At 41.8% G+C, this 26,495-nt stretch overlaps 1 protein-coding gene and 1 long non-coding RNA gene across 10 annotated transcripts in view; one reads left to right on the top strand and one right to left on the bottom strand.

Annotated features, from left to right (window-relative positions):
* The window catches only part of TMEM131L (transmembrane 131 like), an 82,976-nt gene that overhangs the window by 42,089 nt on the left and 14,392 nt on the right, over window positions 1–26,495 (bottom strand). For all 8 annotated transcript variants that reach the window (XM_064510848.1, XM_064510851.1, XM_064510849.1 and 5 more), the window contains 4 exons: window positions 5,084–5,155; window positions 4,003–4,126; window positions 2,805–2,921; window positions 803–913 (listed from right to left, as the gene is read on the bottom strand). In XM_064510848.1, coding sequence (XP_064366918.1) covers window positions 803–913; window positions 2,805–2,921; window positions 4,003–4,126; window positions 5,084–5,155 — 424 coding nt within the window. The remainder of the gene's footprint in view (window positions 1–802; window positions 914–2,804; window positions 2,922–4,002; window positions 4,127–5,083; window positions 5,156–26,495) is intronic.
* LOC135328214 (uncharacterized) lies at window positions 14,985–17,248 on the top strand. Of its 2 annotated transcripts, none has more exons than XR_010388982.1 (3): window positions 14,985–15,076; window positions 15,929–16,179; window positions 16,643–17,248. It is a non-coding gene; the product is annotated as an uncharacterized LOC135328214 (long non-coding RNA). The 2 variants fall into 2 exon arrangements; XR_010388981.1 differs by having other exon boundaries at window positions 15,822–16,179.

Genomic DNA, 26,495 nt, shown 5'->3' with positions numbered 1-26,495 from the left:
AATTCCATGTGTGCTAAAATATTCCAAATATGTTTTTGGAGAAAAAAAAAATCCATGTACAATATTAAACTTCTTACGCATGAAAAGCAAAAGGGAAGCTAACACATTATTCTGCATGGCCTGGAAGACTATGAAAATAACCATAATTGCAACTAAATCACAGAAGCTGTTAAAGTTTCTCTTTCATTTGAAATCATTATGCCTTGTAAATCTATCTTGCAATATTCTTCACAGTTCCCTGCTTAAGTGAAGCTGAGGTAAGCGAAGCTGATATCTTCAACACTGACGCTGGCAGAAGGGGATACGCCAGCCCGACTCCCAGGTCTTGTTCTCATCCGCACAGCATGCCATACCTTTTAATGAAGTGGAAAACCATTTGTGCAGCCCTGTCATGAACAAGCATGGGGAATTGATCTGAGGTGAAACTAAACAAAACAACACAAAGAAAAACCTCAAAAACAAAAAACCCTGTAACACAGAGTTTGTGTTTTTTAAAACAGATCAGCACTCCAATCTTCACAGCAGGGCCTCACAAAAAGTTTTGTCAGCACAGCTGAGAGGATGGCACACCACAGGAGCACAAACAGGAACAAGTGGGAATAGTTTAAATGCCAAAGATTTTGTCTCATAAAACCAGAACACTAGCTCATCACGATAGTCCTGTGTCCTGTAACCTCACTCCTGCAGTTACAGGTACCTGGACGTTTTGTTAACATTCTCTGCGTCCCAGCAACCTGAGAACAAAAATCTTTTATGTCTCAGTAAATTAATGCTTTATTTCTATTTGAAATGTATACTGTACCAGTGTTTGCGAAGCCTGGATGTTTTGAATGTGTGGAAGCAGTAAATAGGCATTTGCTAGCTGCCCTCTAGATTCTTCTGGAGAAGACTTCAAAGTTCCCGTTCCAAAAACCTGTGGTATAAAAAATTCATTATACCAACATCTAGTATTTTATTTATTACAATAACATACAAAGCCGTTTTGCTAATAAGAACCCCAAGAAACAGACTGGCTACTGGCTATATTGCATTCCTTTAAAACTAAGATACTTTAAAAAAAGGAATTTCCATGGTGGAAACAAATTATACACATAAATGGCACTTTAATGTCAGGCACTATTACAAAAGAAAAATGCTCATCAGCAGAGCATCAGGTTATCTCAAAACAGAAAATATCAAAAGTCTCTTACTATTCTTCAGGTAATTACAATATAAATATCTGGATATAAGAAATATATCTGGAATTTGGCAATAATCCTTAATTTAACCTTAATCTGAATTTTCCTTAATTTTTTTTTTTAACTACATTCAAACTACCAAGAGCAGTTTATGACAACAAGATGCTAGAGAACCTCCAATGATTTTTTTTTCCTTCAAAAGGAAAACCCCTTGGGGTTTTCACTTATTGGCATGCAAAGAAATCTTAAATTATTTTTAGATAGGAAAAAAAACACATTTATAATTAGAGGAGAATACAATGTATTCTATGTTCATTGAAGATCGTGGACTACGAATAGAAAAATCAGAACAAAGGGAATATGTTTTGTTTGTTTGTTTGTTTATTTTTAAGGAGACATTTACAAAATACATTTTACTATGATGGTACCTCCTCTCCATCTGGATGAATCTTGCATATATACTCTTAGACACATAAATGCATTAGAAACATCAAAAACATTTCAAGGCTTTTGTGCTCTCAAGAACACTGTAACTGTGCATCAACCACTAAAGTTATGCCCAGTTTTGACACTGTGAACCTAAAGTAAGTTGAAAGCACGGACAGTTGTTTTCTTTCTCTATTATAGATGGCTGGTGAAACTGTCCATGAAAACAGGTACGTTACTGATTTTAGCGGCAGTCCAACAGGAGACAAATTGATATTTTGGTGACACTGACAACTGCTTCCCTGCAACTTGGTCACAAAAGGCCCTGGTTGAGCTGACTGAGGAATAAAACAAGGTGTCAGGAGCGAATGCAAAGAGAGAGGATAGACACAAAAGAAAAAAGGTTTATCACTCTATAATGTACTGTTCCTTCATCTTTGCTGAAAGGTTCCCACCAAATTGGGGCTTACCCCTAACAAGTGCCAGACAACAGCAATACCTGCATTCTAACACCTGCATTTTGACTGAATTGATCTATGCTATCTATTTTAAAAGAGCTTTATTTTCCAGCACAGTATGCAAGTGTGGGGATGGAACAGCTGGACGGTGAATTAAAGCTGGCGCTGTTTTTAAATGAATGAATTTAATTTTTCTTTAACAAATTAAATTAATAAAGGTAAAGAATTTAAAATACATAATACCCCTTATAAGTAACAAAAAACCCTTAAAATTTCCTCATATTCCCCAGTTAATTGGACAAGAGAGGGCTTCAATGGATGAACTATTTCTTCTACTTTCGTATTTTAAGGACCTAAACCTGCTGAACAGTGGCTGAAGAGAATCTAAAAAATTTCCTAAATGTTTTCCATGACAACTACATTCCAGCACAGCACATTCTAGGCTCCAGTATGATAAGGAATCAACTATTAGTGACGACAAGACCACGATCTTGCAAGTACACACATACAAATACACTTATTTTTACTATTGCAAATAAGCGCACTAACAGTAGTAACTTTAATCATATACATATATGATGGATAAAGAGATTAAGGAGATCAAAAAAATCATTTACCTGATTTGTATTGGGAATGCAATAAATTTTGTTCAAAGTTCAAAGTTCTTAAATTCAGAATGTATGAGAATCACTTTTTAAGACACAAGTAAAATTCAAAACTCAGTCAAATTAAGAGAAGTTACCTGATATGAAAGTACTCCATGAGATGAGGTATTTATAAATAATGAACTTTCAATATTGCCTTCTTCTGTTGGCAGAAAGACCACTCTGAAAGAAATTTTTCCCATCGCTGGAATCACCTATGGAGACCACACAGAAGCTTGCTGTTCAGTGCAGTTATTCATGATGCCTATTATTCAGTAGCATGGCTCAACAGACATTTCCACATGTATATCTGCATCTATAGATCACACCGGTAGTCAGCGAGTCCCTCAGTCCTGAAAAGTTTCACCTGCCCATAATTTTCAACTCGCAATGTAGAGAAGAACTGAGAGCACTCAGCGCATTGCTGTATTACATCTGGAGTTTCTAGGCTAGCTTAGGCCTAGTCAGTCAAGACTCCTTTTTACACAAAAAGTTCACTGTACAACATCAACAGCCCCTACATCCAATAAAACACTTCTCTGCATATAGATGCCTACAACGAAGTGAATCAATCACCTCTGTCACATGTAGTCAAATGAGTCAAAGACAAACTTGGGCAAAACAATTAGTAACCAAATAGGTCTGTCTAAACCAGTAAACATGATCAAGTTTATTTCTGCACAGTAATACCCATTTAGCCATGGTAAAAATACAAATCAGATAAAAGCATATAAAAAACCCTTTGCACATCAGCAGAGGGTGAAGGCTGGGCTTCATCAAACAGAGATGACAGCGACTCATTCTTAACATGCATTTCATTGTTATACTTCATAAAAAATCAGAATTAAAACAATGGTCTTAGATAATACAGCAATCGTTCATAACTGCAATACAAAATGCATAAAAACATTTTACTGTAACTTTTTTTATGAGGAATATGCAAGACCGTTGAAAAGACTGAAAATTCAAGGCTGTAAACACCCACACGCCTGTGAATGACTGCATAATGCTGCATATAAGAGAAAGATTTAAACAGCCAATTTAACATTGAAGAATTCTTTTCTTTCTGAATTACTGTAAAACACATTTCTTACTGTACAATTTGGATGTCTTCTCCCTCACCTGTCTAAGTAAAAGTGAGCAAAAAAGCACTAGCAAAAACAGAAAGAAGAAAAAGTTGGAGGTCCTAAGAAAAAGCAAGAAGAGAGAACACAGAATGAAAACTTTAGGCCAAAGCAAGCATGAAAGTTTGGCACTTGGCCATTGCATAGTTTCCAAAAGTACATCAACACTCACCCTGCTATGAACAGGAGACACATGAAACTGTCTAGTAGCTGTAAACACTGAATTCACTACAACTTCTCTATCTCTACTAGGGTTGTAGGCATGCAGCATTTTAGCTCTGGGTAGCCCCAGTAATCTAGAGGGGAAAAAAGAGAAATTATTTATAAGCCCAGGCAATGTACAAAAAGCAAGAAACACAAATCACACTAAAACACGCTGATATGCAACAATTTGCCAGTTGCAACTATTCTTTAGAAACATACCACACAAAATTTGCCCTTTAGCATATAAAGGCAATTAAGAAACATAGGGATGTAAGAGTTGCACCTAGCCAAAACCCACTTCGGTCACTAGGACTTTATGAAAAGAAGAAAGGAAAAAGATAAATAAATAAATAAAACAACCACACACAAACCTTACTAGGCACAATTTCTTGATGAAAAAAGTTCAGATAAGCAAAGTCTTGTTTGGTCAGTTAAAGCAATGATTCTCAAAGGCTTACATTTTAGCTAATAGATCCTAAAAAACGGCAGCTTATACGTTCATTATATGTTCATTCTTATACATGGGAACATTCCTTTAACTCACAAGGGTCCACATTTCCTTTCTGGTTATTGATGGAACAAAGACTGATTATCATTAAAAAATAATTTGAAAAGTGTTGTTAGAGGAGATCTCAAAAATCTTAAGTATTCTACCAGTATATCTGTCTGGAGGTTTGGGGGATTTTATTTTCAGAAGAAATTAAAGGAAGTAACAAGCTCCCTCTCATCTATAAAGCAACTAACCAAGAAATGGACAGCCATCACGGAGGACCGACTTTTCATCTACGCAGATTCAGCTAAAAGGACTGTTCGGTTCAGTATCTACCCAGAAGCTGTTATGGCTCCCAATTCCCTTTTCCTTTTCTACAGAACAAAGTTGATTTTCACCTTACTTCGAAGTACTGCACAACTCTGTGGCAAGTCCTATTTCTCGTTTTGTCAGAGGACAGAACGATGTGAGCTAACGCTCTTCACCCAAATGCAGCCCAGTATAGCTGTTCCTCCCCACTTCGTTATTAATTGAAAGACCAATAACGTAAGATACTCACTGCATTCCAAAATGCAGAACTGAAGGGTGAAAATGTAAGGCCTTCCCGTTTGGAGGCATCTTTGTTGAGAAGCTGAAAAAAAGGGAAAGCAAGCCACAATTAATATTTAGTGGATGTCATGCTATACACAGCCACAACTTGTAGCTCATCTTTTTATTTTGCTCTTTATATTCCAAACACACTTGACTTCCAAGCCTTTTTATACATTCCTCTTTCTGCCAAACGACTGACCCTCTAAGATGTTTTCTGTACAGCAGCACATGCTGGAAAGCTCATGCTAATAAAGTGTAGTTTGATGAGTATTTCGTGCTAGAAATGCTTGAACGATCGTCCTTCTTTGCTGATACACCCTCAGTCATACTGGCACAGTTGCTCCTGCGGCCGTGCCGTGAACAACAGTGGGGAAACAATTTAAAAGGTTCTGGGGGAAAAGAGCTGTGCCAGTATGAATCGGCTCCCCAGTCCAGCCCATCCGACACCCACACGAGCAGTGGGCCTGGCACACCTGAGCGGCACGCGGGTGCGGGAATAAAGACAGCTTGTGCAAATGCTGACACCAAAAGCAGTGCTTGCCTAACTACGGTTTAACACAAAAGCCAACTCATTTCTTATATGCAAAAAAGAGTAAGAAATAATATGGGAACATACACATCATCCTCTCTCCTTTGCCCTAGGAAAATCTGCAATAAAGTTCCCATCACTTGTAGCACATTTTTAGCTTATTTCAACATGAGTCGATGCCCTGTAGTGTAGACAGAAATCCCAGGATATCTTTACCACTTTCTCAGTTAAAACTTGTTCTTCACAAGTCTAAACCACCATAGCAGGAAAATACAAGCCCAGCACTTGCTCATTGCAGCACATACCCTGTGCTAACTCTGCTGCCAAAATCCTCCCCAGCAGCAGTCTGAGCTCCATAGCCAGAACCGGTTTCATCTTTACTGGATGATGCTAATGAGCATCCTAGCAAGGGTAAGTCTGGGGAGGGAGGGAAGGATTGCGGTCACATTAGCTATCCAGTTGCTTTGCATAACATGTGGTAGTGCAGTTAATTGGTCCCCAATTTAGAAATGCAGTTCTCTAACATCACATCTTTTATATATTAAAGTACCTACATAATTCTGCTGTTACATTCCAAACCAATAGAGACATCATAATTTATTACCAATAAGTAAAAAAATCAGTATGGTTATTATGAAAACCCACAACTTCCATGACAACATTTCTCATACTTGGAAGTAAGCTCTCCTCCCACTGTAGCAGGAGGGATGGAATATATCCAGGTAGCATGTCTGGGGAGCCGCTTAAAAAAGCCATCCTCAGAGAGGTACCCAGCAAGAAAGTCTGAGCATTACTGTTGTAAACACAGTTAAATCAAAATTACTGCTGTAGTAAAAGGCCCAGACATTTTGGGGAAGGCGCATTTCTTAAGGGTTCTTAAATCCTTCTATTATATACACACATACAGAATAAAAAAAATATACAGAATAAAAGTTCAGGCAGCAGCTGAAGAACTACTGTATCACCTTGAACCCCATCACCGCTTTCCTCAAGTTTCTACTACCCTAACAGGCACTGCTGAAATATATTTTCTCACCTGAAAAACCTTTGCTAAGCAGGGCAAGAAGCTGAGTGCTCCTCTGTGCCAGTTCTTTTATTTGGCAGCAGCACTCCAAGCTCATTTCTCCCACGGGGACTTCTGGCAGCACCAGCACTTCTCCTCTCAACCCTCGCTTTCTGCAATAGGTACCCAACATGTTGGGTGGAAATGCAGCTGTAGCTGCAGGAGACTCCATTTCACTGATGTAGGGAGGACAAGGACCTGCTGTGGCACTAGTTCTTAAAAATGCACTATATTGCCATTCGATCAACAATCACAGTCGACTTTGCACTATTCAGAGAACGGGAAAAGCCCTGCGAGCCTCGCAGCAGGGATCCCAGTGCCAACATCCCATTCCTTCTGGAGAAGGCAGCCTGGAGCCAGGACAGCCCAAGCTAAGCCACAGCTAAGGCACTTTGCAGGCTCCGAGATGCCTCCTGCAGAATTACATGGAGGCAATTTCTTTCAGGAAAGCCGGGAGCACTACTGGACCCAATCTCGCCTCCAACTCGTGTCGGCTCTGCAGGAAACAGCTCAGCTCCCAGCGGGCAGAGCACCTCCTCTTCTCACGGAAGAGCGCTGCTCCCGCGCAGAGCTACCGAGCATCCCCGCACCCTGCTCCCCAGCAGCCCCGACGCCGGCACCGCGGTTACGAGACGGTCGCCTCTGACTCTGCACCCAGCAAACGCTGCCAAACTGCTCCGAGCCCCGGCCTGGCCCCAAAAGCAGAGCAGCCGCATTCCTGCGGCGCCGTGCTCGCAGCCCGGCCCAGCGGCCAGCTCCAGGGCGTCTGCACCGCTTATCAGCAGCCCAGAAGCGGTGCCAAAACCTAATTCCAGGGGAGTTTATTCAACAGCAGGACTAGTGGAAAGGGAAATCTGCCACTTTTCTCATTTCAATTTTTCTCCCCCAAAGGAGAAGACAACGGGTTGGAACAGCAGGAATGGGCAGGGCCATTCTGACCAATGCACCCAAACAACCAGCTTGTATTTTAAAGCCCACCACTGTAAGGAGATAGGGACAGACCCATCTACATTAGAAGTGTAGTGTAGAAATAAATTTCAAAGACAATTAAAAGTGGAAGTCACTTTTTAAATAAAAAATTTATTTTCTGTTTTTTCAGAACCTCGTCTCGCTTACAGAGTCACCTCAGATTATGCCAAAAATTTCTCGTCTGCCTGCAGAGCACATGCCCAAAAAAGTTCACAGGACCTTTCGTGGGAATGCTTGGGAAAGATGCAAATATCAGCCTAAGAATGTAAGTCTCGAAACAACAAATATGGAAAAGCAGCCCTCTTCATAACGCAAAAAGCTTGGTTTCCAGCAACTCTATGCTCTTCAATACGTTTTTCAAATTAGGTAACACCACATTAAGCACTTGGTTTAACAAAGCCAGGCTCCACACTCAATTGCATTTCTCTGTTTTGCACACTGACTAGTTGAACACCAGCTTCAGAAATGTAACTTGTGACACTGCAGCTCAATTCTAAAATTTCAGAGAACAATTTTAGGCATGAGCGAACAGAACTGGAGGGAAACAGAAGAAAGAAATGGAAGAGCGGAAGGGCGTTCCTGGCAACTACTTTGAATACTAAAGAGCTTCAGTAGGTTTGCAATTGTCTCTGTATCAAAGAACTAGTTTGCCCCATTATCACTCTCCAGCCCAACAATTCAATTGCCATTCCTCCCAGCTAGCCCATCCTCCCTATACAGTTTCACCTGCTGACACCCTGAATCATCCATCTCCAGAGAGAAAGAGAAGCAGCAGCTGAAAGGGTGAGGAGGCAAGCAAGGGACGGGAGGAGGAGGGAGATGGACACCGTCCCACAGGGCATCCAGGGCAAAGGAAAGCTGAGGGGACCCTCTTTGGGGAAGGAGGGGATGAACCCTGAGATGCACAACTCCTGCACAAGGAGGTTCATCGTCCAGATTCCCAGAAAGCATCCGGCACACGGAGAGGGGCAAATACACAACACACAGCTCCCAGCATCAGGGACGCCTGCAATGGAGAAAGGCAGATGTGGAGCACACAAAAAGGGGGACAGGAGCAGGTGGGTTAAGAAGGGGGGAAAAGAAGGGGGAAGAGAAACTCTCCAGAGCAGAGCAATGCAAGAACCCCCCTTCACCTACGCAAACAGAAAAATGTGTGACCCTAGGACACCAGTCTGGGTTTCTTTGGCGGTTTTTTGTTTGTTTCTTTCTTTCTTTTTAAGGCGCATGAGCTGTAAAGTCTTAAGCCATCATAAGCCATCCCCTAAGAAGTCTGAGGTGTGCATTCGTAGGGAAAAGGCTATTACGGGCACACGGAGATCTTCCAGAGCTCCCCAAGGTTTCCCCTTCCAGGGCAGAACTCCTCGCGCCCCGCTGCTGTGGGCCTGACCGAAGGGGACGTGGCTACCGGCGGCTCGGGACGCACGTGCTGGCAGCGCCGCTCTGCACGCTCCCGCACCCCTTCCTCGATGCAATTAGTAAAATAGGTAAACGCTGAGTACGATTTGTGCACCAGAATGTTTCTTTAGCCCACAGAACTAATATTTGTGTGTAATGTACACTACAAACAAGCCTTTGTTCCAAATAAAGCAAGAGCCTTTTCCCAAAGTCTGGGGAGGGGGGGAAACAGGACTTTCTTCATAGCAGTATTATTCACACTTAACTGGCCACAAGCACAAAAAAGGTATTTCCACTAAAAATCCAAGCAAAAGACCTTGTTTTCTCTGAATATATTCTCTTTTTTAGTGAAAAACCAAGTCAATTATCCTGCAGACTATACAAAAAGCCTGGTAATCTGCAGAATAAACTGCTGCATCTAAGCAGAAGGGCAGGTGACTGAAGGGAAGTTTATCCCAGGATCCCTTTTTCTCCATTAGCTGCTTTGAATCCTCCTCATAGCCTTATTTCTTTACTTACACCGACTATCTGAGATCAGGGTGCAGGTTATCCGATGATTCATACAGCGACGTCTGCAGCTGAGAAAAAGCATGCTTGCTACTTGGTGACCTTTCTTCATCCGCCTTTCTTGTACCCTTTGCTGACAGCAGATGAAGAAAAAGAAAGTTTTTTGGGGGGGCGGCAGGGGAGCAGAGGTTTTATTGTTTTTTTTTTTTCTTTGCAGTTGGGGGGGTTTTTTGGAAGCAGCAGGTAAAAGGGACTGGATTCTTTGACAAGCAAGAGGTCCCTTTGGTGTGATTCTGCTTAGGTGGTATTATGTTTTATTTTTGAGTATAACAATACAGTGAAAAAACCCAAAATTTGACATTTATGTTTGGCATTTTGGCACTTCATATGTTCAATGTGAGGTAGGAATATTAACAAATGCACTGAATGAGGTTTTGGTATAAGAAAGCACAGCTGTATTATATAGGAAAGCATAATTTTTAATACGTAAACTGAAAGTGAGAAATGAAATTCAAAAACCTCATTTACTGACGGCTTTTAGGTTCACTCCTCTAGACCATGTCTGATAAACAAAAAGACGACTAAGAGGAGGAGAATTCACACATACGGAAACAACTGAACCCAAATACTTTTAATAGTTCTGACTGCGGCTAATGCAAAGAAATTATTTTGACAAATGAATAAAAACGTTAATTAAGGGGAAGTTAACACAGAAATAGAAACAGATCCCAGCAGCAGCTGAACCAGTCTTCTGCAGACCTAACGCAAAGCTGTTGTCAAGTCATCTAGTATCTCTCTTCTCTCGACTTCCCATACGCTGAAGGCAGTAAAAACACCAAGTAGTAGTCACACAGCTTAAACTGCAGCTTCCGGAAAAAGGAGAGTAGCTTTAAAAAAGGTGATAAAGCTCATTGGAAATGTGAAATTAAAGCTTTCAGTCTGCAAGCTCTGCTGCAGCTATTTTAACCGGCCTTTCGTTTTAGCCCACCTCTCACCCGCAGGACCCTCCAGGAGGGACCCACCCCTGGCAGTGCTGCAGCTTCGGAGACAACTGCTACTGCCTACGGGCCGAAGGGACCCCGTTCCCGAGCTCGGGAACACAGCACCTAGCCTCTAACATCAAGACAGCCCCATAAAAAACAGAAGCATTTTTAACTACGATTTTTGCAACCAGCAAACTTTTCTCCTAGAGGCAGCAAAGCCATCAGAAATCCCGATACGTTTAACCTGCGACGACCACGTACAGCTCACAGGCAAGTTACCCGCTGCGAGCCGCTCTGCGTGCCGCTGCACCCGGGGAAGCACGGCTGCCGCGGCTCCCCGTGGCCCCCGCGCTGCCGAGCCGACCACCGCCGGTGGTCTTTCCTGGAAGCCCCAGGTGATGACACAGGAACACCTCAGCCTTCATGGGTTTGTTTTGTTTTCACAGAAAAAAAGGTCTAGCTGGGAAAAGGTCAGACATGTGAATTTTAAAAGACTGAAAACCTAGACGGCAAGAGTCTCCCCTATTTTTAGCCCTGCATTGTTCAGGGAAGAGGGGGAGGACTGACTCATCGCTTTTGAACGCTTGGGGACTGGCAGTTCTTCCCTAGGAACTCACTCGCGTGCCTCCTACAAGCACGGTGCTGCTTCTGGGAGAAGGGTGGTCTCCCTCCTTTCCTCTGAACTGCTCTGCACATCAGGGACCAAATCCTAGACTGGGGAGACTCCGACGTAAAGCAGGAGAGGCCAAAATGGTGGTACCCGTCAAAAAGCCAACATGCGTGTGCACTGGTATGTATGGTGCACACTTCAGATACACACAAATAGGAAAGGGGAGCTAAACCAACACAAATTAGTGAAACGAACAAAACAGAATCTCTTTCTGAAAAGACATCCCACAGTTTACAGCCAGAGTCATGGAGGAGGTAGACAGGTCTAGGATTTTTTTAAATTTTTTTTACTTCTGAAGTTGGCAAAACAGGATACAGCCAACATTGCTTACACAAGTCCCAGTGGGCTGAAATTTGGGTCCATTAAAAAAAGGCACTGAGGGAAAGAGGTAAGAGAGGTAGAGGAATGTTCAAAATCAATCGTTCTTTTCCACTTCCACAAAGACCCTCGTGCTTAGCTCTTCTGATAACCCTAAGCAGCCTGTTCTCATCTCAGTTTTTCCACTGCCATAAACTGTCTTTCTGGGTAACCTCCCATCTGTCTGCCTGGTTTTCCTCTCCCATGAAATTCAGCAATACCATTCATACAAATACTTTGCAGAATGGTTACCTAAGCCAGAAGTGCTTTATTTTTTATTTATTATAAAGCCAGAACTGTAACTGCTCCAAACCTCTAACAATCAAACTTGCAGTTTCTCACATTGTAACTCTTAAAAAGTTGAATTTCTCAATAGGATGTAAACATAAGGACTTGGATTTAAAAAAAAGTCAGGTTTTCCTCTTTACCCTCACACTAGAAAACAATCAAAAAAACATCCAGACTCCTTGAAAAAATGGCCAAGTTAAGTGCCAAGCACGACAAAAATCACAATAAGAATCAAGAAGAGACCCAGCACAAAAGAGAAGGGGTTAGGCATGAAGCTGTATAACAAATATAGTGAAAAGAAAACGCTTTCTTCTCCAGATGCATGCGTGTGGTTTCTATTTTAACAGAAGCAGCACAACAAAGCATGTTTAACAAGAGAATGCAATTACCCTCTCCCATAAATCCATCTTCAACCTCTGAAATAACTGAAATCTGTACTAAGCTAAGAAATGAGTTTACAACAACTTCAGCTCATTTGAAATTTTTTTCCCAAGGCCTCTTCTTTCGAAATCCTTTAGCCACCCAAACTTCAAGCAACAACCTAAGCTCTGTAGAAAAAGTCCAGTGGGAGCTTGTATTTTTTAGACATCTTGGACAGACAGACTGCTTAAACCAAAAAAATAAGAGCAGAGATTGTGAGAAAAGCAAAGCAGTGCTTCACAGAGAGCGTGAACAGCATTTCAGAACTACATCATTAACCCAGGCTTCCCAGTTACTTTTAAAAATCAAAGGCTATGAACCCCCAAGGACCCCAAGCACAGCTCTGGGAGAAGAAGGTGTAGGCTAGGTACAGCTGTGGGCACCGCGCAGGTCACTCTGGCATGTCATCTGTGAGCTGGGCAGGCACATCAGGTACTTAGACATCCACGCGGCCTAAACTGAACCTGCAATTCTTGGTGACACACGCAAAAAAAAAAGTCTTGTTTTAGCTGGGCTGAGAAACATCAAAGTTATTTGTTTTGGATGAACATACTGGACCCACTAGTCCAAAATGCACATCAAACATTTTCCTCTGAAGCATCTCCATCAGTGCCAGTAAATCTTGAATGTCCTGGCAAGCTGAAGAGCTATCTTCATTTTCCTTTTTTTCTTCTTATAATGAAATAACTGCCTGTTCATTTTGCATTATTTCAGAAAGAGAGCTCCAAGCACCTAAGAGGATGATAACTGTTCTGAAATAAAGCCTTTGTTTCATCTTCTTTAGCTTCTTTATAATTCAACTCTTTCAAGAGGTCAGTCAGAAGATGACTGTTAAAACCATCACACATTTACTATTTTTTTAGTTCTTACCAAAACAAATCAAAAGTGTCACTCACCTAACAAAATAAATGCTTATGATTCTCTTCAAGGCCTTGGCATTCTTAATGTTTTATCTTGAACTACCAGGAATTCTGGGATTACGAGAAAATCTTGTATTTCATTTCTTTTTAAAGAAGGCTTCTAGCCCGTGAGCATATGAAATAAAAACACAAGTCCCAAAAGGCACACAAAGCATTTCATGCTATTTTTAATTTTTAAACCTCAAAACTTTTCAGCCAAATTCACTTTTTTAAAAAAAAATTATTTATCCTATAGTTGCCAAGCCCTCCACAAACTTAAACTGCCTGCATAACTCAGGTTTGCTCTTCAAAAGCTGAAGCACTCTAAAATCACAAATCATTTCTGAGACGTTAACTTTGGTCCATCTGACTTAATTAACAACTATAGTGAGACAGTCAAACCCGAAAGCACCCTGGCCTACTTTATATATGTAAATAAATAGCTTCTTTTTGAAGAATGCTGACCACGCACAATTCAAGTAGTTTCAACAGGAGCTATGAAACTCCATGCCCCTGAAAAAAATCAGACTATTTATCCAAGCTCCTAATCTGAGTTTCTACGCTTCGAAAAATGAAACATTTCTAACTGGAGATTTGTTGCTCAGTCTTTTCAGATGCTATTAAAACATGAATCATGTATTGTACATGGAGAAAAGGCTCCAACAATGTCAGCGTAGTGCTTTCCCAGGCGAAAATCCTGCGCAAACCATTCCAAATGCAAATCTTGCACTGAAATACCCAGAGTTTCAAATGGCCGTTCCCTGTCCAAAATTGTCCAAGTATTTTGCTGACTGTAACCAAACTTCATAGCCTATCCCTGCAAAAGAGGTAGGATAAAAGGCTCCTAAGAAAGCTAAAATACAGACCACATACCTTGCGCCTAATGACAGTGCATTTATTTTTGCATGCTAGATAGTAATGTGTTTAATTCTGTCCTTGCAACAGTGAAATTCTGGCAACAGATTTCAGCGGCGAGGTCTGCTTTTAAACATCGTCCTGGACTAACACAATTAGGAACCCAACCAAGGAAGCAGCAGCAATTCACGAAAAACCACATACAGATTCGTTCGTACCTGCCTTAATGTAATTCCCTTACAGATAACTGTGGACTTGTTCCCTGTTTCTACAGAGAGTGTGGGGACGGGGCGGGGGGAGAAGCTGAAAGTTAAAAATGAAGATCAAGGAGGGACAATTAGCAACGCAGAAGAAAGAGGTCCAAGTTGAAACAGATCTAGCCCTTTTACTGTATCAATTACAAAGCTGTTTTTACTGTTTAAAATAAAATCTCATCTCATGGAGAACTGGAGGAACCTAACCTTAGGCTTTCTACTGGCACATACTTTATTCCAAAGTCTCCCTAGGCTGAATAGCTAAGGGCCAGTTTTTGTCAATTCAGCAGCAACCCTGCTTCAAGCGTTTCACTTTTCGTACACGAGGGCAATGTAATATTGGCCCTGCACGGCAGCTCTGGCTCCCGACCCGAGAGAACGGGGGAGGCTAGCAACAGGAAACACAACGGGGCTGCAAAGCTCGCAGCAATAGGAAGTTACATTCTCGTTAAGTATCATTGCACCCAACCATTTCCTTTTTCTATTTACAGCTACAGCCAAAAATTTCCATCTTCACAGAAACCATTTTAAGTTAGATCAGAATAGTCCAGCCAAATGCATTAAAGAGCTCTGTGGTAGCTGATAAGCTTGACCTGCTTAATAATTAACAGTGATAATCTGCCTGCAGTAGCTGTCTTTTGCTGTTGCTTCATTAATCCAAGCCTTTCAGTTTCCTTTTATAATGAAAGAGTACAGGCCTGTAAGGCAGCTACGGCACAGATTTTGCACAGCAGATCTTAATGGTCCACAAGAAATCTTTGCAGTGCATCTGGTAAGTACCAAAAATCCCCTCCCCTCCTTTTTTCCCCAGAAACGTTAAAAAAGAACATTAGCTAAAAAGGAAACTAAGCAAACACAAGGAAATTCAGACCCGAGGACCAAAAAGCTCAAATTCTGCTTTTAATTTATTCCCTCTGGTCTGGACAATGCATCTGCTATCACCTGCTCCTGAAAGGGAGCCAGAGAAGAGTCAGTAAGTTCAAATGCCATATAAAGCAGCAAAATACATGCACAACTGTTTGACACAGAAGTAGTAAACATCACTCCAGACTTTGCATTTCCCATGTTTTTTGAATTTCAGCTCAAACCTTTAAAAAAAAAAAATCAGGATAATCTTGAAGCATTAACTAATAATTTACCATGAACATGAAATACCATTCCTTACGCCAATACATGAGGACAGACAACCAAAATGGATTCAGCATCCAAAATTGTACACATTATTTATACAGTACTTTACCAGACAGCTTCAAGTATTACTTACGTGGAAGAGCAAACTCTGCAATATATGGTACAGATCGATAAAGTAGCAAATTATTTTATAGACCTGTAAGACAGTGGAAAAAATGTGTCCCTCTTGAAAACCTACGCATACACATCCCTTAAAATTCCTTCATCGAGCATTTGCTAGACTAACACAGCAAGCTCAGCTTTCTCAGCACTGCATTAAGTTTTATAAGGAGAAAAATTACAGCTGCTATTGTTTGCCAGATTAAAAACCTCATTCTTTCCTCCAGCATAGGAAGCTCCATATGGTATTTCTGAGGCATGTGCAAGCTAATCAGAATTTAAACTACACAGACTGGCTTTCTAAGAATACCTCATTTTTCATGTCATTGAATAGCATTTTGACAAGCCATATCATCTGCCTGCAAAAGTACAATTTAAAAGAGAAATACATGATGAGAAAGAGCAATGTGGGACGCCTTTCCTAAAGGTACTTTCGGGCATGGTGCTGTGGAGTGAAACTGCGATTACACAATCCTGCTCCGCTCACAGCGGGCTCCCTGGGCAGGGGCTGGCACGCACGGGAACAAGGCTGCAGCTCCCCCAGCCCTGGGGCCACCACGAAATCTTAAGGAGGAAAAGTAAAAGGTAAGTCACTAACAAAACAGTAATATCAAAAAAAGTAGCTTCAGCTCCAAACTAACACCTCTCCATCCCAATGGAACATCATTCCTTGGTTCTTGGTTCTCCCTGCTCCCACCTGGGATATATTATCTAGTCTTTGCTGTCTCTCTCAGCGTTTTGGAGTGGCTTGATGAAGTTTTTTGTTCTGGTGCAGCAACCTATTGGATTCTATGCCATCTTACCAAAGTGAAGCATAACATTATTTAATTACCCTGAACGTGTATTTTCTACAAAAACATCCAGAACTTTTTTCTTAGGAGAACCTTATAAAATTACTATAATGTTTAAAAAAAAAATTACAGACTACTTAAATTGTTCATTCATGCTTTATTAACTGATTGCACTATGCATTCTTACTTTTCATCTATATGCTTAAATAAACCAATCACATATACCTTCTCTCAAATTAAAAGCTTTCTCTTTCCAGCTCCTCACACAAAACTCCAGCTACACTTCCAAGTACATCCCCTTTCGCGGGCAGAGAAGGAAAGGGGAAATCCTCCACAGCACCAGACCATTTCCACACGCTGACCCAGAGCAAGTGAAGCACCGCGGTGGCAGGACACGGGACGGAGAGAGCGGAGATTCCCCGCGCTGCAGCTCTTGAAGCGGGCAGCTCGCTAGCCCGTCGCATGCCAGGCAGCGCTCTCCGTCGTGGCGTGCAAAGCAGAAAGACGGTCCCATGATTCAGTGCTATTAATAAAGGGAAGCGCCCTCACATCATATTTGTGACCCATCCCTAAGTACTACTGAGTATTTCTACTCCATTAGATTACATTGTTAAAGAATAAAAATACACAATATGAGGGAAAAAAAATATTATACCAGAAAGTCCAAATTGGCAAAAAGTCAAAAACTACTGCATTGCTAGGATTAGTAGTTACAATGCTCACTGCACAAATTAGCAGGTTCTTATAAAACATCTGGGATCGGTGGAAGTCAATGCACAGCATACACTTTGAGCCAGTTTCTTCTAATGTACTGAACGCTGCAACCTTCTACTATTAAATAAAGCAGAACCATCTGAAACATGCACTGTTTCACAGCTTTATTAACAAAATGTCTACCACCAAAAAACTCAGTTATATTATGGCTGGAGCATTAACCTCTAGAGCTTTGATTTCCAGCAATGGGCACCTTGAGCCAACGCGTTAACATTTCTTTCCTTCAGCAGAACAACTGACGGGGGAGGGAAGAGGAAGAAAATAAGTTGAAAAAATGACAGGAAGTCAGCTTTTGATATTTTATATCAGTTTAACAAAAATGCTGCAATCAAGTACTATATTAAGACTTCTCCTCCCCTAAATTCTAGTGTTTCTGCCTTTATTTCAAACCTGAGAAGCTAATCAGTTTGCCAATCTAAAACGCCAAGCCATTGCTTTTAATTCCTCACAGTCAATGGAAGGGTATCAGCTTCCTTAGGAGCTGAACACGTTCAGCATCTCACTGGATTGGGTTAAATCAAACCCCAGAAAACTCCTTCATTTGGAGAACACCTCAGCAAGCAGAAGAATATTTTCATTTGTGAAACTACCCGTACAGTACATTTTTCATCATACACAGTCACAAAGTAAAGCTATTCTTAGTTTCTTAGCAGTCCCCATAAACCAGAATTTTGCTTCCACTGAAAGAAAAGATGCACTTCGCTTCCGCATGCTGTGCAAATTAATTTAACATGGAGTTTCTCAAATTCCACGTCAGGAAAATCTACTAGTGAGAGGTCGAAGATTTCTCTGCAGCCCAAAGACATGTTCACACAACCTTGGCTGTGCTTCTCTCCATGTTCCCTTCTCTGCAGGATGACAAGCAGATAAATGTCACAATCCTACATGAGAATCGGCTGGAACCTGCACAAAATCCCACCGCAGCCAGCGGGACCTTCTGCAGGCCGGGGCGGGAGGACACACTAATGTGTCAAGAAGTAGGACTGAAGTACGGCGTATTTACCCATTAGTATGGGCATATTCAGCGCTGTGGAGCACATTCAAAAACCCTTGACCTAAGTGCTTGAAAACAAGCCTGGCAAGTGCTAGAAATGCGTTCAGCCTCTAAAGGGCTTCTTCATGTCACCCCATGGCAACATTTTACACTGATGAAGAAGCAATGACGTTTTGTAAGAGAGATCTTTCTTTGATTATTTCAAAATGGAAGATTTAAGGCCTGCCAAGACTGCAGCAAAAAGGCAAGGAAATAAGGAAGCACAAAGCGCTGCCCCCAGCTATGCCCAGCAGTAGATAATACATGGAACTGCAGCTACCATGAGATTTTTTTCTTTTTTTTCCTGCCACAACATCTTACCTTTCCACAATTTGTAAAATCCAGCAGAGTAAGAAAATGACACAAAGAGGCGAGTCTTCAAGCCGTAAGTCTTTGTCCCCAGGGTGGTGCTCACGACCCAGAGCCAGACCTCGCAACAAAGCAAAGGCAGAGAGGGGCCAGCTGTAGCACAAAGTAATGACAGCGCACAGGCAATCCTGTCATAGCTATATAATTTAGGTGGACCCCGGGAGTATCTGAAGAACACAAGCATCTTCTCCAACCCTCGGATCCAGCTGGAAAGAGAAAGGCATCATGATGGCTTGCAAGCCTATTGCCATGCTGGAGCTGGGCCCTTCACCTCGGCTCAGTGTTCTGCGCCGCTCAGAAACACTGTACAGGATCTCACCTTCAAAATTGTAGTACATTGTCACCGGAAAGCACACATTTACTCTCTAACTTCCAAATGAGTTTCCTCAGTTTGGAAATAAAAGCAAAAGTTGCCATCTTAAAACTGGAAGCTGGGGTACTGTCATCCCATATGAAGGCTGTGTAACATATTTTGTTAATAATTCCAAGAATGAACCAACCAGGAAAATGCAACCCCGTGCTACGGCGACCAGGAAATATTAACAATTTTATTTATTTACAAGAAAAAAAGCAAGCAAGACTGAAGGTACGAGGATGGGGCTGGGAGGGTTTTGTTGGGTGTTTTAAAGTGACTAAGTGCATCTGCAGGATCAGCTGTATTATCCCAGCAACACTGAGAATACTCACAAAAGCCAGAAATGCCCCCTTTTTGAAAGAAAAGTTTAGATGCTCCACAAACTAGGTCACCAATAGGCCACAGAAATATCTAAGCAGGCAGCAGGCACCTCATGGGTTGTATGCAGCAGGCTTGCAGCAAAGGCCTCGAATAAAAGACAGAACACACCAAGACAGAAATCAAACAATAGCTATTGAAGAAAGGCAGTTAATAGCAACAAAGCATGTAAAGCACGGGTCAAGGAGTTGGTCAAGTACAGGCCCTTCAACTCCCTACCCTCCTCCAGTTGCCAGGAATCAGGATTTGCAGACACAAACCAGCGGCGCACATGGCATACAGCACTAGCAGGCAGACACAAAAGCAAGACAGACATGTTAAATCTGCAGAGCGATAAGAAACTGCAAAATGCATTCTGCAACATTACATAATCGCTCACTTTCTAAGGGCGATGCAGTACTTCTCATTGTTCCAGTCTCAAAAAAAAAAAAAAAAAAAAAAAAGAACAGGAATTACACAATCTATGTTCATGTGGTTAACACATTATCTCTGTGTTCAAGTCACATCCAGTCTTTATTGTTTGCATGTTTATTGGTATGTTTATTGCAGAGACCTTGATTTTTAAATGGCAAGCCACGACTTCAGTCAGTAAGACAATGTATTTCAATATAATAAATATGCATGCAGACAAAGTGTAAGAGGCAACGTACAATGTCACGAGGCAGGCCTGAGCTGCTGACTGCTTTGTACCGTGTTACGTGAGTGTGCAACACGATGCTCCACACCGCTGACCGATGCGTTAAGCAAGATGTCTAACCAGCACCACGCGCGGTTTGCGCTGCCCAACCTTTCCTCAGCCGGACGGTCCTACGCGGACGGCAGCATCGCATTTCGGTACAGTTTTGCTTTAACGAACCTGCTGCTCCGAGCCTCAGTAAAAGGCTGAAGAGCTCCTTGGGCCCCGAGGCGGACGGTCGCGAGTTCCCCCAGGCTCGCGCCGCGCCCCGAGAAGGCCTGGCTGGCGCGCAGACATCCTCTGCTTTTACGGTAGAAAGTCCTGCGGTATCAAAGACGCAAAATCATCAACCACAGCCTCAGTATGCAACAGACCAAGGCCGAGCATATCAGAGAGAACCTCTACCAAAAAAAAAAAAAAAAAAAAAAGTAAAAAGGGCAGGACAGGCTTGTCAGTGACGCTGAGAGTTTAAAAAATTACTGCAACTTCACCTGCCTTTTCTGTCCTTTCTGGCAATAAGAGACTGCGTAAGCAGCAGGGAAAAGGAGAGCTGGGGGGATATGAACACTTCTTCGCCTTGGGCTCCTAAATTAGGAAACTTGTCACTCTGCTCCCATCCAGGGCATGAGGAAAACAGACTCTTCCCAAGGGCCGTTCAAAGCTAAATTAGACTAACTGCTCTCTGGTGAAGCCTCTCTAACTCCAGAGGGAGCTGGAGGCAACCAGCCCCCTAACACCTAATGCTCTGTCCTCAAATTATCAAATTACTGTCATCCACGGAGGGCAGAGGGAGCTTCCCCGCAGACGAGGTCACATGCCAGTGGTGAGCATGGATCCTGCTTCTCATCGAGAGTCAACTTCAGGTCAGGTGGCACGTTGTACCTTGCCTGACTGGTGTCCCTAAGGCTCTCGTGTTGGTTTTTAATATATTTTTATCATAATCAGTGCAATCTGAGCACCATCATACCCTCTACATCCATCTGCTTTAAAGCAACATAAGGGTAATACAGCAATGCCATGACAGTGCTGTAAGCGCAGAGGATACCACACGATACCAAGATGACTAGGCAATAATACTGCAGTAGTCTTGTGGTATCAGGAACACTATTATTTTTCCCGGTTAGCCACTACTCTGCTGCCACTTCCTTCCCTCGGAGGCGCAGCCCTCCTGGCTTGGCACCCGCCCCCTCGCAGCAGGCAGGGCTGCTGCCTCCGCGGGGTCTGCGGAAAGAAGTCCGGCAGCAGAAAGCTGGGCTGGCAGAAGCGTCCCCTGAGCCCAGAGGGCACGAGGGGACAGGAGAAAAGCCAAGGCAGTCGCTGGTAACATCACTACTTCAAAACACTCAGGGCTTGTGGCCGCTGCATGCTGCAGAAGCTGATCTGTGAAGGTGCATTTCAGCCCCTGCTGCGTTGCCTCCCGGAGTTAGTAACTAATGCCCGGATCGCATTAAATCGAGGAATTCCAGTCCTGTGGGAGCCAACAGTAATTTTGCCAACAACATTGGCAGAGCAGCAATTTCATGCTGCGTAAAAAAACACAAACCTTTTATATTTCAGATGCTTCTAACAAATATAATCTTTATTAGACTGCTCTACTTTGTAGAGAGCAAACAACTTCATACACTAATTTCTGCGTTAACTCCAGCAAAGGCAACCTAGATCTTCTAGAATGACACCTAGTACCTAGATCTCTTAAAACTTCATGCAAAGCATGTTTTCATATTCTAAGCAGTGCCTCAGTGGCAAGTCAGGAAAGTATGATCAGGTTTAATTTTAAAATTACAGCCTTTATTTTCTATCAAACATAAGAAAATTTTTAATGAATTACAGCAATTTAATCTCAAAGAAAAAGCACCGTATCATGTCAGATGATTCAGTAATAAACTCAACCAGTTTTGACTTTTATCCCACAACTCTCTTAGGATTCAACTCTGTTGTGCAATCCCAACAGCTAACACTACAACGTATGTAGGGATGGTTTTCATACTGATCCAAATGTACGTATACACCTCACCTGTTCATCAAATGCCCGGTCTATAACAGATGAGTAATTAACATCTTCAACGTATTCTCATGGAGAAAAAACTTGAGAACCTGGTGCACTTTGCTTTGAGATTCTGAGTACACAATGTTTGACACAGAACAGCAAGGACATCTAAGAACTTTAAAAAAACAAGCACATGCACACAAACTCGCATTTTTAAAGGCTTGTGGAAACTGTACCTTTTACTCGAGAGCACTACAGCTACGGTGTTAAGAAGCATCATAATGAAGGTACCTCAAGACCTTGCAAAGCATGCAGAGGATCCTCCTCACAAATAATTCAAAAACAAGCACACATCTGTTTTATTCTCTCCAGCGCTAAACATATCACACCAACATTACTGGCTCAGTGTCAAACAAGTCCCCAAATTCCCTTTTTATTCCAAGTGTATTCCCAAAGGCAATGCAACATATTGCTCAGGCAAACATGGGTCAGTGTCCTAAATGCCATCCAACCACATATACACACTCACATGTGTGGTCTAATTTTATTTTGATACATGACTATTGAACCTGTTTGTGTTCTCATTAGTAAGAAATAAATACCAACAGCTCAAAGGCTGTAAAGAGAATAAAATCTTTAAAGTTCGCCTGATCCCACCAAACACTCGTGCTGCCTATGAGAGAACTCTTTGGAAGTATGTTAACAGGAGAAAGAGCATCAGCAAGAAGCAGGATTCCAGGTGGCCATTTCTGGCTTAATTGGATAATCAGAAGTTACAGAAACAATTGAAGCAGCTTCACAGGAAAGGTAAAGACCTGAGTACACACACAAACTTAAAAGACAAATATTAACATTTGGATCATTGCCTGCCAAATACCATCAGCTCTGAAAGAAGCTCGTAGGAGTTGACTGCAGTCATTTAAAGTGATTCAAAGTCGCTCAGAGCTATCAAAAGTCCCATCTGGCGCCTCTTATAGCACCTACAAAACTTCCCTGAAGCATACAGCCACCACATTTGTGACGTGGAGAAGACCTTCAGTAAACCAGGAGGGGAAATGGGCCTGTAAGAACATGACAGCCTTCAGAGGAGCACAGAGAGGAGAGGAAAAAAAAGAAAAAGAAAAAGACAGTAAAATACACAAGACTACTAATTTTCCACCAGATCAGGTATCAGCATTCATACATGATTAAATAAAATTTAAAAAAAATTAAAAGAGCTGGGAAAGTTCCACACAGGAGCGAAACAGATATGAAACCCAAGGCAAGTGGTAGCTGAGAGGCAGAACACAAACCGGTTATTTGTTTTATATACGATGTACAACTGAGACTGCCTATCAACTTTGATTCAGAGTCAACTTTTTTCTTTTTCTTTCTTTCTTTTTTTTTTTTTTTGAGATGGGGTACAGAGATATACAAGAATGGAATTATCCCTCAGCCTATTAATAATAAGGTCCCAGAGAGAAGCAGAAAAACAATGAAGAGCAAAAAAGTGAGATGTTTTACATATAAAAAGAGAAATACTCAGAACATGTCAGAACAATTTTAACTTAAGGACACTTTTTATTCTCAATACATAACATTCAGGTTTCAGAAAGTCTTTCCAGATATCTTAAAGTGTCGGATTATCATTATAACAATATACAAGCCTCTTCAAGGACAGTATCAGTTTCAAATTTTAGGATTGCAAATGAAGTGATACATAACAAAGGCTCAGCTACATCACTGCAAATGTCCCCAACTCATCATCTGAAAGAACTGTTTCTAACCAATCTCCACTTCAAAAATGGTGAGTTATTTTCTGCATTTCTCATGTTTCCAGAAACAGCATGTTGTTATGAACAAACACATTTACAAAACTCTCTTTCTTGTTCAAGTAGCCCAACTTCTAACTGCAACCCAGCAAAATCACGAACCGGGGAGAAAACACCCTCGGCTTCCAACAGCAAATAACACTATACACTGCGTTCACCTTCTCCTTTTTACTTCCAAGTCCTCAGAAACGCCTTCATGTGTATGAAGCTTTATAGCAACAGTTGGCTTTTATCAGGCAGTCACAAATTCCATTAATTTGACATTTCAAACTTAATTTTGACATCTGTGGATTTTTGGTGTATGGGCGGGTGGGATGGTAAACAACTGACTACTGTTCACTAAGTGCTGCAGCAGATATCCCAAATAGACAGGAGGCTATTGGAGAAGGAGAACCTCACTAAACAAAAACAGAGGGTTACCCTTCACCTTCCTCTTGGAAAACATATGTTCCTCCTTTCCCTTTCCTCATAATTTTGAGCACAAAACTTATTTACAGCGATTGGCTCTGACTGAGAAATTCCCGTGTTTAAAATCTATATAAAGCCCATCTGTTCTACAGAAAACAAGGTCTGTTTTGTATACAAAAAAACCCTGAGTTGTCCTTCTCTTCTAATTATATTTCCATTGCACTTTCTAAAAGTTACCAAGACAAAAAAAATGCAGCCTTATTTGTGCACTACTTTGGGAGCAGGAGGCTAGGAGGGGGGAAAAGGTGACTTACTAATAGAGCCTAGTTTTGCCCCCTATCTCCCACACCTCAGTTAGTAGACTGGATGTTACACAGAGCGCCAGACTCCTCGGAGAAGACAGACACCTAAATTCATCCTACTGACCACGTGTTTCTTCTGGGCTCCTAACTTGGTTGCTTAAAACAAATTCTTCTACATACATAAAGCAAATATTTAGAGTACTCAGAATTCTGCAAAATAGCTGACACATACTATTGCCACATATGAGTACGGTATTTGACACACTTTCTCTGCCTCCCTACAGCGGACAGGATTTTGTCCTGATTAAGAGGGGATTTGGTCATCCTGTAATAACTGTCACAAGGAGCTCTTCCCTAAGCAGCTACTGAAGAAAGGGAATAAAAATTAATATTTAAACCAACACCATTATGAGTTTTAAAAACTGAGGCTTGAATTTATAATCAAGACAAAGTGATACAACTGAGTGACCTGCTTTGTTTTCTTGCCCATATTTTTACCAAAATTACAAACACCAGAATTATTGAAAAATCTGATGCTCCTGCACCTAACTGCCCACAAGTCCTTCCAGTCAGAGCCAATGCCAGGGTTCGAACTCAGCTTTCCCGGAGCACATTCCTACTCAAGCTAAAATAAGTAACGTGCTGTAAGCCAGGTGTTTATTACCTTGGAGTCTCCAGGAGGATGGCAGGAAGGTAACAGCATTGCCTGTGATACTTTCTTTGATGGGGTAAGTTTCAATCTCCAGCTAATTAATAAATGTGTTAAGCTCACTGAGAGAAAGCGAGAGGATGAAATCTGAGCCTCCTGTTTTATTACAGAATCAGAGCGATTTCAGGTAACTTTATTTTCAAATTATAAGAAATCAAGCCAACATGCCAAGGTTGATGATTCAAAAGTGGACTGTTTGCAGATTTCTGGAAGTAAACAAACTGTAGTTTTGGTTTTTCTGCTTAGTAACAATTTGCTAATCTGTAACAGAGAAGTTAAGAATCTGAATACTAATAGGGTGTCAATTTTCAGATTGCTGACAACGGTCTGTTATTCCAGATGTCTATCATTTAACTGCCTAATGGTAAAACTAAAATCACAGCAAATTAGGTTCTCTTAAGCAACTAAGCAAGCAGTTCTCTATTTAATGAATCAAAATAATAATAAATTAGTAAGTATAAAGCTGATCTCCCATGCCTTGCTGTCCATGAATCAGATGGATTAGCGTGAGATTAACACAAATTTGAAGTTCATTACTAGTGTACTAAAATGTGTAAGAAGCGAATCCCTACTCTAGACTGTTCATATAGAAGTAGCATGTATGGGCAAAGGAAGACACTAAGTATACAATGATGAGGATGATGACAATGTGTCACAGCAGCTGTTAGGGTGGCTTTTTTTTGTTTTTGTTTTAAAAATGCACTTAAAATGTCCTTATGTCTCTCTGTCTGAACAAGGCAGGTTAAGTTTAACAAGGAAAAGGTCACGCTCCAAAGCAGTCTTCCAGAGCATTCACAGCACGCAGGCGTTTGGCGTAAGGAGCCGACCCTCCGTGTGTCTGCTGAGTGACCATACGAACGGCCAGTGCCACCATGAGATCTGTCTCTGCTCTGGCTTAGCTTCGTAGCCGGTATCAAAACACAGAATGGGGAATAGGAGACTGAACGCCGTTTTTCTATATGCTCAGATAAGGATTGTCCCAACTCTAAAGATCATGCGTTCTGGGTGGACTCTGTCCCAAAGCATAGGCTACAAGGGTTCAGCAAAAGCCTACAAAAATTAAATTGCACAAATCGTGCATGGGTACGCACGTGCACGTGCCTTCCACTCTCCACACAGCAGCAGGCTGTGTGATTCACCGCTCCATCCGCCCAAACCCATCAACTGTCTCCCAAGCCTATCCATGGCATCAACACAAACACTTCGCCCTTCCTCCCTGGATCTACACAGCAGCCAACACTTTGCAAATGCATTTTATTACTCTCGGCACATGAGAAGGTGCTCTCCTCTCAGTCCTCACCGGCAGCG

The sequence above is a fragment of the Dromaius novaehollandiae genome, chromosome 4 (assembly GCF_036370855.1).
Source record: "Dromaius novaehollandiae isolate bDroNov1 chromosome 4, bDroNov1.hap1, whole genome shotgun sequence".
In the NCBI taxonomy this organism is placed as follows: domain Eukaryota; kingdom Metazoa; phylum Chordata; class Aves; order Casuariiformes; family Dromaiidae; genus Dromaius; species Dromaius novaehollandiae.
The sequence above is the reverse complement of the archived record's forward strand: the minus strand, read 5'-3'. Positions and strand labels throughout refer to the sequence as shown.